We start from the raw sequence: 12,957 nt of genomic DNA, 5'->3' as shown, positions 1-12,957 counted from the left end.
ACAGGAAATACATAGTATTGCATAAAACTGTCACTGCTGAAAATGGGCAGTTAGTGGCATATGAAAATAAAATTTAATAGCTTTGCTGTTAATATGTTACTATGGAGACTTATGTTCAGTGATTCCTAAACAAGTATAAAAGCTCTTGTTGTATTTACTTCTACTACTTGTATGTTGTGATTCTATAGCCTCCTCCCCTTTTTTCTTTTTGAGACAGGATCTCACCTTATTTAGCCCATCCTGGCCTCAAACTTACTACATAGCTAGCTTCAAACTCATGATTCTCCTATTCCCAGTTAAATTTTGGAGTACAGAAGAATAGAAATGCTGTTAGGGTTTTTTTTTTTTTTTTGGTAGTACTGGGGCTTGAACTCAGGGCCTCATACTTGCTAGGCAGGTATTCTATCTTGAGACATGCCTTGAGTACTTTTCTGCTTTTGTTACTTTTCATGTAGGATCTTGTGTTTTTGTCCACTGGGCCTCAGACTAGGATCCTCCTACCTATGCTTCTTGCATAGCTGGAATGAAAGGTATATACTACCACCTCTGGTTTATAAATGGAAATGTGATCTCACTAACTTTTTGCCCAGGCTAGCCTTGAACCATTATCTTCCTGTTCCCCAACTCCAAGTAGATGTGTTTACAGGCATAAACCACCATATACAACCTAGAAATATTAATTTTTAAAGGCAAAGAGGCACAGAGAAAGGAAATCAAGTGAAATAAACTTCTGAAATTCTAAGGCCAAGCTGGCAAGTTGAGCAGGTTGGATAAATTGCAGTGTTTCCCTTTCCATTCCATTCATGGGGAAAAAGAGGAGAAAGGGAAGGAGGCGTGCCAAGAGCTCAGCGTGTGCAGTACTGATTTCTGAGGAATCTAGAGCAGGGAATTAGCTCTTGGAAACAGTGAAAACCACAGCTCAGGTTTTTCTCTGACTGTCTGCAATTCTCTAGTCCATTGTGAAATGCTAGATAAATGCAATCCACAGGTACAGGAATGCAATGCAATCAAAACAGAAAGCAGGAGAGGCTAATTTTCTTCCCTTTGATTGATACGGTCAATCAAACCTACTTGCTTTAGGGTGCTTCTGTTTCCTTCCTTGTCACATTGAGTACAGAAGTGTGGGAAAGCCTCACCTTACCTTAGGGTTACAAAGGGCAAGAGACCTGCAGAAGTTGGGAGACCTGAGTTTATGATCTTAAGTTCACAGCACAGTTGATAATTGGTGAAGAATGAGTTCTGAGAAGACGAATGATTATTGGCAACAGGACAAGTAGAATTTGGGAAGTTTCACAAGACAGGAGGCTGCTTGACTGATCTCAGCACCACTGTTTCAGCCTTGCGCCATAACAGCAATTGCCATTTGCAGTGTGCCTATCATGCATCAGGCTCTCCCGTGATTATTTCACTTAGTCCTCATGTAAAGCAGTTAGAACCGTGCTATTCCCATTACAGATGAGGAACAGAGGAACTTGACCAAGGTCACCTAGCTCGTCAGTGTTTTTCTCATCTGTTAAAATGAGAAGAGTCAATGACAGAAACAGAATGCATCGTTTAAAGTCGCTCGAGATCAGACACCAGGAGCCACAAAAGAGGAGAGAGGCCTAGGAACATAGAGTTCCAGAAATGAATTTAGCTTTTCTTATGGCTTCGAAGACGCATGCGCATGCTGTTCGCGGCGGTCTCCTCCCGGCGCTCCTGGAGCAGACCACTGTCGCCCTCTGTTGACGTCGTGCGGGAGTGTTCTAGGAATGAACATCGGCGGGATCTGAGGGCGGGGAGAGTCCTCTCGCCTATAGAGGGCGCCATTCGGTCTGCCAAGCAACTCCCTCCTGCCGTCCCTTCCTCAAGAACTTCCCGTGTGAGCTCTATGATCCGCCTGCGAGAGACTAGGAAAGTTCCTTCGCGTTCAGCTTACCGTAAACAAAGTCGCGCAGAGACCCGGAAGTAGAAGCTGTAGTTCCGAGTGAGCGCTGGCCGTCCGGAAGGAGGCCATCGGGGCCGAAGCTGTCGCTATGGCTGTGGCTGTGGCCACCGCGGGAATCCTGATGGCCTCGGAGCCAGGCCCTGCGGAGGAGCTCGCCAAACTCGAATATTTGTCTTTGGTATCGAAGGTTTGCACGGAACTGGACAATCACTTAGGGATCAACGACAAGGATCTAGGTGAGCTGGAGAAGGGCCCTTCGGCCTTCGGAGTTGGGGGTTGAGCGAAGCCGGTGCTAGGAGGTGATGGGCGGTGTGGGGTTGAAATGGAGGGAGGTAGCCGCCCTGGTCTCTGCTTGAAGACCTTCCAAACTGAACTGTTAGAAACCACTTCTCAGAACTGTTGAGTCAGGCCGGGCTGACCATCTCTACTTAGTTTTTGTTTTTATTTTTTCAGTCTTCGGTGCTTAAACATATTTAACAACGACAACAGCTGCCGCCTCGTAGATGGACAATTATGACTGACGTTTGTTTATTGGATGTGAGCTGTATGCCAGGCATTCTGGCCAGCTCTATTTACTTCATCTTATTTGGTCCTCTAGCCTTTGGGAGATAGTGTTGGTAGAGTGGTAGCCTTCAGCAAAAGAAGCTCAGGGACAGTCCCCAAGCCCTGAGTTCAAAGCCTCAGGACTGGCCAGAGAAAGAGAGGGGGGGGGAAGGAGAGAGAGAGGAGAGTGAGGGAGGGAAAGCCCACGGGGAGAGCTGTGAGCACAACCAGAGAGAGAGCGAGAACAACAGCCAGACTTGAATCAATATATCCCGTGACCCTCCTTTTTCTGCTTATATGGTACTGAGGAATTGAACCCCGGGCTTCATGTATTCTAGGCAAGCACTCTACCACTAAGCCACATTCCCAGCCCAACAGGAGTATGTTGTTGTGAATGTAGGTGGGTTCACAGACTGGTGGTAGGAAGATGACTGAGAAATTGCCATCTGACTGCTCTTGTTTCTAAATATGTGGGAAAGTCAGATGGAAGGGTGGAGGGAAGCAAGAGTCATGTGGTAAGAGAAGGCAGGGGAGATGGTACAGTGGTAGAGTGTGTAGATTTGTTCCCCAGCACCACCGCTTAAAAAAAAAAAAAAAAAGGTCAGTGAGATCAGATTCATGACTTCAAGTGAGAGATAGTTTTTCTGAAGCTATTATTTTTTTCGTCTGTGAAGTGAGGTGATAATGTCTTCCTTGCAGAGTCAACACATAGCATCTAGGAAGACGCGCTGCAGACAGTTTATTTTTCCCTTGCCTCCCATCCAAGGTTGAGCATCCCTAAACTCAAAATCTGAAACCTAAAAACTTTGGTGAATATGAATGTACTCCTGCCTGCTTTGGGATAAAATGCTCCTTAAGCTTGACACGCTGAACATCATGTGACTTAATTTTCTCTCCAACTGTCTCTAAAGAATTTGAGTTGAGGCAAATTGTTTGGATTCCAAATGTAGGGCTCCACCAATTATGATTGACTAGGATGGTGTCTTTTTTTTTTTTTTGTCGGTCTGTCCCTTAGCTCTTCAGCTCAAGGCTAGCGCTCTACCACTTGAGCCACAGCACCACTTCCGGTTTTCTAGTGGTTTATTGAAGATAGGAGTCTCACAGTCTTTCCTACCTGGGCTGGCTTTGAACCGTGATCCTCAGATCTCAGCCTCCTGAGTAGCTAGGATTACAGCTTAGGATGGTGTCTTAAATAACAATATGATAGTAGTGCCTACTTAGGAAGATCTTGAGGACAGCATTTAAAACCCTTAGCATAGTGCTTGACAGTAATGCCAAACAACTGTTAACCATTGCATTGCTGTTAACTTTTTTTTTTTTGGTTGGTCATGAGCCTGAACTCTGAGCCTCAGCTCTTCAGCTCAAGGCTAGCACTCAAGGCTAACACTTCTGCTTATATGGTCTGAGGAATTGAACCCAGGGCCTCATGCATGCAAGGCAAGCACTCTACCACTGAGCCACCTTCCCAGCTCCATGCTAACTTTATTATGCATAAGTTATAACCATGTAGCTTGATGGCTCATGGACTTTCACTTAATGTCATCAAAAAGGCTCATGCCTGTAATCCTAGCCCTCAGAGGCTGAGATCTGAGGATAATGGTTCAAAGCCAGCCTGAAATCCTCAGATCTCATATACTGAGACTCTTATTTCCAATTAACCAGTGAAAAGCTGGAAGTAGAGTTATGACTCAAGTGGTTGGAAGTAGAGTTATGACTTAAGTGGTAGAACTCTGGCCTTTAGCAAAAAAGCTAAGGGAAGAGTGCCTAGCTCCTGAGTACCAGCATGTGCATGTGCATATGCACACATGCACATAGTTCTCTTTAAATCCAGGTCCCAGTGGCTCAGACCTGTAATCCTAGCTCTTTATGAAATAGGAGGATTGAGGTTTGAGGCCATTCTAGCCAAAAAATGCCCAAGACCCCCCATCTCAACAGAAAAAGCTGGGACTGGTAATGGATACCTGCATCCCAGTTATGTGTAAAATGGGAGGCTCATGGCCCATGCTGGCTAGGGCAAAGAGTAAGACCCTATCTTAAAATAAGCAGAACCAAAAGGACTGGTTCAAGTGATAGAACACCTGGCTAGCAAATGCAAAATCCCGAATTAAAACCCCAGTACTCAGGGACAAAAAAATAATACTTAATTCGGTATACAAGGATAATAATCTCAGCCATCTAAATTTTCTTTCTTTACATGATATCCTTCGGTCATTATGACAGTTGGATACCCTAATTAGTCTTTTTGTTTTGTTTTGTTTTTGTCAGTCATGGGGCTTTGAACACTGGGTCTGGGTGCTGTACCTGAGCTCTACCACTTGAGCCACAGCACCACTTCCGGTTTTCTGGTAGTTTTATTGGAGATAAGAGTCTCATGGACTTTCCTGCTCAGTTTGGCTTTGAACTGCAACCCACAGATCTCAGCCTCCTGAGTAGCTAGGATTATAGGCATGAGCCACCAGCACCCAGTTTAGTCTTGTTCTTTAATATGCTTAAAACTAATTTCTTCCTCAAGTTTCTTTTCAATTCTTTTTTTCTCCTTTGTAGCTGAATTTGTGATCAGTCTTGCTGAGAAAAATACCACCTTTGATACATTTAAGTCTTCCCTTGTCAAAAATGGAGCAGAATTCACAGTATGTATATTTAATGTCACTATTTTTTTAATGTCACTATTAAATTTAAGTTTTGATAGTACTTATTACAGGGTTTGGATATAGACAGGAGACTGTATGTACCAGTTCAGTAAGCCACTAAATGAGTAATGTTTTCGTGCCATAAAGGAGGACCAAGGGAACCCAATTTCTTGAGACACCTTTGTAGGGAGATGCAGTGGGCTTTCCTCTCTGTGGATGTTTATATATTTGTTCTGTGAATCTTGAATGCAGAAACAAGATTCAAGATGTTGGAAGTATGGGAAATAAGTGGATTAAGGTAACAAATTGACTTTTCAAGGAGTCCTAAACATCAGCTTTCTCTGGAGCTACTAATCTGGCTTAATGCTGATTGGTATCTGGTGCTTCATTTGTTCTAGTTAGCTCAGTTCAAGTACATATCACCCTTTCCACTAAGACAATCTCTGTCTCCTCTATTTCTTCCTTCTTCCCTCCTTTCCTTCTCTCTTTTTCCCCTCTTTCCTCTGTCCTCTCTCTTCCCTATTTCCCCTCTCTTCCTTCCCCCTCTCTCCCTCTTTCCCTTCTCTCTCTCTTCTCTCTTCTCTGCTGGTATTGTGGTTGAACTCAAGACCTTGAAAAACCTGGCTTGCTTGCTCATAGTGACACTACCACTTGAGCCATGCCCCCAACCAACACTTTACTGGTTAGTTGGAAATTGAGTCTGCAAGATTATTCTACAGGCTGGCTTTGAACTGCATTTCTCCAGATCTTTGCCACCTGAGAGCTAAGATTATAAGCATAAGCTACTGGCACCAGGTTGTCGTTTTCCCTTTTCTAGGTATATTTAATCAGTGATTTAATGGCTGACAATTTTTGTTCTGTATTTCTTTTCAAAGGATTCTCTTATTAGTAATCTACTTCGACTCATACAAACTATGCGCCCTCCAGCAAAGCCTTCTACTAGCAAAGGTGAGCACAACTTCCAGCAGACCTCAGCGTCCAGCCTGGTTTAGATTATGAACACCCTGTAAACTGTGCTGTTTTCCTCTCAGCAGCTGATAGCGAGTGAACGTTCTGTTAAAATTTTTCACATGACTTTAAGACCTAAGCCAGTGGGTGCTGCTGCACTATTCTTTGTACATGGCCAGAGGGTTTGTTGAGGGTTCTTCAGGCAATGTGTGCTTAATAGGAAATTAAATTGTGTTTCTAGTAATTATGTGGTTAGCATGTAACAAAAATACCACATTGTTTTTTCAGTTTAATGTAAATGTAATGTTGAAGTTATTTTGTTAACTACTAATAATATTAAATCTGTCTCTCTTTTTTTTTAACCTCTTCATGCTCTTTAATGAAATAAGATCCAGTTAAACCCAAAACAGAAAAAGAAAAGCTGAAAGAACTCTTCCCGGTCCTTTGCCAGCCAGACAACCCATCTGTTCGGGTACGGATACCATTTTGAGAACGTCTGCTCTAAGTGTGTGTCCTCCACCGCTATTCTTTGTCTCGTTAGTGACTCTCTGAATTGTAACTTTTCTTTTTCTTTTTGGTCATGGGGCTTGAACTCTGGGCTTGGGCGCTGTCCCTGCACTCTTCAGCTCAAAGGCCAGTGCTCGAGCCACAGTACCACTTCCAGTTTTCTAGTAGTTTATTGGAGTTAAAAGTCTCACGGACTTTCCTGCCGGGGCTGGCTTTGAACCGAGATCCTCAGATCTCAGCCTCCTGAATAATAGGATTACAGGCGTGTGACACCAGTGCCCGGCTCAATTTTTTTTTGTTGGTCGTGGGGCTTGAACTCTGGGCCTGGGCACTGTCCCTCAGCTCTTCAGCTCAAGGCAAGCACTCTTACTACTTGAGCCATAGCACCACTTCCGGTTTTCTAGTGGTTCATTGGAGATAAGAGTCTCACAGACTTTCCTACCTGGGATGGCTTTGAACTCTGATCCTCAGATCTCAGCCTCCTGAATAGCTAGGATTATAGGCGTGAGCAACCGGTGCCCTGTGCTGTGACCTGTTTTTCAGAGTGAAAGCATTTGTTTGCTCCCTGAGCTTGAACTATGTTTGCATAGAATAGTGTTAAAGGGTTCAGAGAAGGGAAAGGGGTTAGGGATGGATCAGAAATGTGAGATCATTATGAAGTAACTTACAGTTACTGGTACATGCCTAATGTGTGAAATTAGATTTTTTTTCCATTACATATATTAAAAGGTGTCATTTTTTTTTTAGGTATTTTGACTTCTAGATTTCACTTTAGCAAGTATTTATTATTTTGTATATCAACCACTATTCAAAGTTCTATATCTAGTATATACAATGAACAGAATAGATAAGAGTTTTCCTCTTTTTTGGGGAGGTATGCTGGTGCTGGGACTTGAACTCAGTGTCTCAAACTCTCACTCAGCATTTTTGCCTCTGGTTGACACTCTAACGCTTGAGTTATCACTCCAATCTATTTTTTTCCTTCTTGATGACTATATTATAGTTTGGGATGGTGAACTGGAAATAAACATGTAAGTAGTCTAATGTAATAAGTAGGTATAGTTGCCTCTCAGTATCTGCAGGGGATTGGCTCCAGAACCCTCTTACATGAAAATCTGTACTCTAGTTCCTTATATAAAATGGTGTAGTATTTGTACATATCTACATAATTTCTACATATCTTTTTGTGTACTTGAAATCACCTCTGGTTTTCCTCATATGATGAAAATGCTGCTTGTATTATTTTTTTTGGGGGGGGGTCCGGTTGTGGGGCCTGAACTCTGGGCCTGGGCGCTATCCCTCAGCTCTTCAGCTCAAGGCTAGCACTCTACCACTTGAGCCACAGTGCCACTTCTGGCTTTTTTTTCTTTTTGCTTATGTGGTGCTGAGGAATCGAACCCAGGCCTCATGCATGCAAAGCAAGCGCTTTACCACTGAGCCACCTTCCCAGCCCCCAAAAATGCTGCTTGTATTATATGTATACAGTGCTACCCACTGTACACTATAGAGAGTGATGTCAGTGGTAGGGCCACGGAGGAAGTGTAGGGTCATGGGACTCGAACTCAGGGCCTGGGTGCTGTCCCTGAGCTCTTTTGCTCAAGGCTACTGCTCTGCCACTTTGAGCCACAGCAGCACTTCTGTTTTTCTGGTGGTTAATTGGAGAGAAGAGTCTCACAGGGATTTTTCTGCCCAAGCTAACTTCAAACCACAATCCTCAGAGCTCAGCCTCCTGAGTAGCTAGGATTATAGGCATAAGCCATCAGCTCACGGCTCTTTGGGAAACTTTTTTTTTTTTGGTCAGTGGTGGGGCTTGAACTCTGGGCCTGGTGCTGTCCCTCAGCTCTTCAGCTTAAGGCTAGCACTCTACTACTTGAGTCACATTGCCATTTCTGGTTTTCTTTTGGTTAATTAGAGATAAGAGTCTCACAGACTTTCCTGCCCATGCTGGCTTTGAACCGTGATCTACAGATCTCAGCCTCCTGAGTAGCTAGGATTACAGGTGTGAACCACTGGCGCCCGACAGGTGCTTGTGTTTTTATCCCCTTTTCCTCCTAACTTTGCTCATCTCTGCACCTGTAGACCATGCTGGATGAAGATGATGTGAAGGTTGCCGTGGATGTCTTAAAGGAACTGGAAGCCTTAATGCCCAGTGCAGCAGGCCAAGAGAAGCAGAGAGACACTGAACACCGGTTTGTCACTAGTATCCTGTGTTTTTTTTATTTATGATACTATAATAGTTGCGTTATTTAGGCCAGTTAAGCAAAATTTGGGGCAGTTTTGTGGAATCTATCATTCTTGGGCCTGTTTTCATTGTTCCTGGTTAAGAGTATTTATGCAGCAAATGCTAGGTCGAGATTGGAGTTAAAAGAGGTGAAATGTGCTTGGTACCGGTGGCTCACACCTGTTAGCTTAGTTACTCAAATACTGAGATCTGTGGATTCTGGTTCAAAACCAGCCAGACTTTTTTTTTTTTGTCAGTTGTAGGGCTTGAACTCTGGGCTTGGGTGCTGTCCCTGTGCTCTTCAGCTCAAGGCGAGCACTCTACCACTTGAGCCACAGCGCCACTTCCAGTGGTTGTTTATTGGAGATAAGAGTCTCACGGACTTACCTGCCCGGGCTGGCTATCTTTGAACCGTGATCCCCAGATCTCAGCCTCCTGTGTAGCTAGGATTACAGGCGTGAGCCACCGGCACCAGCTCCAGCCAGACTCTTATCTCCACTTAACCTCCAAAAAGCCAGAAGCTGTGGAGCTGTGGCTCAAATGGTAGAATGCTAGCATTGAGCAAAAAAGCTCAGAGACAGTGTTCAGGCTCTGAGTTCAACCCCAGTAACAGCACCCAAAAAAAGAAGGCTAAATATGTATGTATCCTGTTTCTTTATTGGCTTGCAGGAGTGTCATTATCATTGAAGCTAATTCAGTTCAGCACATAGTAGATGCCTGCCATGGGTATGGCACTGTGCTGGATGTTTGGGGATGCAAAGATGAAATTGGGCTGATTTCTTTTTCAAACAGGTACTTGTTGATTTGTTAGGGACAGGACAAAGAAAAAGAAGCGGAGTCGGAGCCGGAGCCGAGATCGAGACCGTGACCGTGACCGAGAGCGAGAGCGAGATAGAGACCGAGACAGAGACAGAGAGCGAGACAGAGACCACAAGCGGAGATACCGATCCCGCTCTCGATCACATTCCAGGACCCGAGAGAGAAATAAAGGGAAGTCTAGATATCGGTCCAGGAGCAAGAGTCACAGCCCCCTCAAAGACCGAAAGGACAGGGATAAGTATGGAGAGAGAAATCTGGACAGATGGCGGGATAAGCATGTGGACCGCCCTCCCCCTGAGGAGCCTGCCATCGGGGACATTTACAATGGCAAAGTTACCAGCATCATGCAGTTTGGATGCTTTGTACAGCTGGAGGGACTAAGGTAATGGTCACCACTTTTACAACAATGAGGTGCAGACCTTTATGTTGAAGTTTTCACATTCCAAGATGTTATGCTTTATTGACACTTTAATCAAATTAACTATACCAAGTTTTTAGAAATTTATGTTTTTGGGTTTTTTTGGAAGTGCCAGGATCAAGCCCAAGACCTCTGGGCAAGGTCTCTGCTATATACTGCTATACCACCACTCTTTGACTTTTTTTTTTTTTTTTTCTCATGATAAGACTGGAGCTTGAGCTTATGCTCTGGTTATTATCCTTAGTTTTTTTTTTTTTTTTTATTATGGCTGGCACTGTTAGAGTTACAGCTCTACTTCTGCCTTTTTTGCTGGTTAGCTGGAGATAAATTTCATGGCTTTCTTGTCTGGACTGGCTTTGAATCAAGATCCTCAGGTCACAGCCTCCTGAGTAGCTAGGATCACTAGATCCTGGCCTTGTCCTTTTTTTTTTTTAATGTGCTAGAGCTTTTCTTCCTCAACTTTGAGAAGATCTACCCTTTGCTGGAGAATTTATATCTCCTCACCCTATCCTCTTAACCACATCTTTTCTTTGGGAGGGTGGTAATGTTAATATTGTTGTATTATTTGACCTTCTTGTTATTTACCTTGTGGGCTTAGGATCCTTCTCATATTTTTGGAGACAGAGTCTTATCCCATAGCCCAGGCTGGCCTCAAACTCATGATTCTCCTGTCTCTGCTTCTAAGTGCTAGGATTAGAAGAAATGTGCAAAGACACCAGGCACAGTGGTGACTCAGGCCTGTAATCCTAGCTTCTCAGGAGGCTGAGATCTGAGGATTGTGGTTCAAAGCCAGCCCAGGCAGGAAAAATCCATGAGACTCTTATCTCCAATTAACTACCAGAAAACTGGAAGTGGCGCTGTGACTCAACTGGTAGAGTGCTAGCCTTGAGCTGAAGAGCTGAGGGACAGCACCCAGGCTTAAAGTTCAAGCCCCATGACTGACAGGAAGAAAAAGTGTGCAAAAACTGTATTTTCTTTTGTTTGTTTTCAATAAGGGTAGATACTGGTTTAGGAAAAAGGGTTTTTAGGCATGATCCAAATATGACTGTGTCTCCCTTAGGAAGCGGTGGGAAGGCCTGGTGCATATCTCTGAGCTTCGGCGGGAAGGCCGTGTGGCCAATGTTGCTGATGTAGTGAGCAAAGGCCAGAGAGTCAAAGTCAAAGTGCTGTCCTTCACTGGGACCAAGACCAGCTTGAGCATGAAGGTAGGTAAGATGTCCAGCCAGTTGGCACATCTGTTGACCAAGAGAGTGTAAGAAGAGCAAATGAGCTAGTTCCTGTGTTTCTGTGCCCCAGGATGTAGATCAAGAGACGGGAGAAGATCTAAACCCAAATCGACGGCGAAATCTGGTTGGGGAGACCAATGAGGAGACTTCAATGCGGAATCCGGACAGACCCACTCACCTCTCCCTTGTCAGTGCCCCCGAAGTAGAGGATGACTCTCTGGAGCGCAAGCGCCTCACCCGCATCTCTGACCCAGAGAAGTGGGAGATCAAACAGGTTAGGGCCATCATCATTCACAGCCACAGGGCCATTTATCATGTAGCATGGTGGTCTAGGATGTGGGCCCTAGGCACCGGTCCTGGTGTGATTTCTGACCACTTACTAATTGTGTGGTCTTTGACTCATCTGTCAAACAGGGCTACTAGTGACAGTGTGGGAATACAGGTGAATAGAGTTAACTCTTAGGTTGGTGCCTGACAGATAGTAGTTGCTGTTTAATTCTTTGTTATTGTTTCCACCATTTTCTGTGAAGCATTAGAACCAAGATGAACCAAGAGCTGTTTAATAGTAGGGCTCCAAAAACAAATGATTCATTCACTTGAGGAACTTAAAAAGCCCAAGGGTGCTAGAGGCTTATGTCTGTAATCCTAGCTACTCAGGAGGCTGAGATATAAGGATCATGGTTCAAAGCAGCCAGGCAAGAAAGTCTGTGAGACTTCTTTCTAACCACCAAAAAGTGGAAAGTGAAGCTTGTGGCTCAAGTGGTAGAGTGCTAGCCTTGATCTGAAGAGCTGAGGGATAGTGCCCAGGCCAGGAGTTCAAGCCCCACAACCGACAAAAAAGAAAGAAAAGTGTTGATCTAGCAATTACAAATGCTGCCTTCTATCCTTTGGCTAGATGATTGCTGCCAATGTCCTTTCCAAAGAAGAGTTTCCAGACTTTGATGAAGAGACTGGCATCCTTCCTAAGGTGGATGATGATGAAGGTAACGTGTCCTTTGTATTGAGTGGGATAATGGGTTGGGAACATAAATAAGTCATTGGGCTGTTGGTAGTTCAGCCCAATGTCTACTAATCATCTATTCCTCTGGGCTTACCACTTGCTTCTTGTTGAAGCACAAAGGCCAAGTGTATATTGTTATACTTACTGCTTATAATAAGTTTATAGGTTATAGAAGGTTATAATTGAACTCGGAGCTGCTGGTTTACACCTATAATCCTAGCTACTCAGGAGGCTAAGAAGGATTGAGCTCCAGAGTCAGCCTGAGTAGACAAATCCAAGAGATTCTTCAGTTAGCCAGCAAAAGGCCCGAAGTTGGAGCTGTGATTCAAGTGGTGGAGTGCCAACTTTAGTGTAAAAGCCAAGCAAGAGCTCAAGGCTGTGAGTTCAAGGTCTTGTGCTGACACACAACAAAAGGGTTATAATTTTATTTTAGGGAGTCAATAATGATTTTGTAAACTTGGTAATTATTGCATAATTGCTGGATTTACCTAGATGATTGAGTAATTGCTGGATTTACCTAGATGATTGAGTTGCCTCAGAAATAGTAATTAGTTGGCTGGGAAGGTGGCTCAGTGGTAGAGTGCTTGCCTTGCATGCATGAAGCCCTGGGTTCGATTCCTCAGTACCACATAAGCAGAAAAAGCCGGAAGTGGCACTGTGGCTCAAGTGGTAGAGCGGCTAGCCTTGAGCTGAAGAGCTGAGGGACAGCGCCCAGGCC

At 44.2% G+C, this 12,957-nt stretch overlaps 1 protein-coding gene across 1 annotated transcript in view; it reads left to right on the top strand.

Annotated features, from left to right (window-relative positions):
• The first annotated feature begins 1,980 nt into the window (after window positions 1-1,980).
• Dhx8 (DEAH (Asp-Glu-Ala-His) box polypeptide 8) overlaps window positions 1,981-12,957 on the top strand; it is a 37,667-nt gene continuing 26,690 nt past the window's right edge. Inside the window, exons 1-9 of the mRNA XM_013031944.1 lie at window positions 1,981-2,163; window positions 5,015-5,100; window positions 5,976-6,048; window positions 6,438-6,520; window positions 8,635-8,744; window positions 9,588-9,977; window positions 11,074-11,218; window positions 11,310-11,513; window positions 12,135-12,222. Of these exons, the coding sequence (XP_012887398.1) occupies window positions 2,016-2,163; window positions 5,015-5,100; window positions 5,976-6,048; window positions 6,438-6,520; window positions 8,635-8,744; window positions 9,588-9,977; window positions 11,074-11,218; window positions 11,310-11,513; window positions 12,135-12,222 (1,327 nt within the window). The 5' untranslated portion in view covers window positions 1,981-2,015. The remainder of the gene's footprint in view (window positions 2,164-5,014; window positions 5,101-5,975; window positions 6,049-6,437; window positions 6,521-8,634; window positions 8,745-9,587; window positions 9,978-11,073; window positions 11,219-11,309; window positions 11,514-12,134; window positions 12,223-12,957) is intronic.

This window comes from Dipodomys ordii, unplaced genomic scaffold (genome assembly GCF_000151885.1).
Source record: "Dipodomys ordii isolate 6190 unplaced genomic scaffold, Dord_2.0 Scaffold147, whole genome shotgun sequence".
In the NCBI taxonomy this organism is placed as follows: Eukaryota; Metazoa; Chordata; class Mammalia; order Rodentia; family Heteromyidae; genus Dipodomys; species Dipodomys ordii.
The sequence above is the reverse complement of the archived record's forward strand: the minus strand, read 5'-3'. Positions and strand labels throughout refer to the sequence as shown.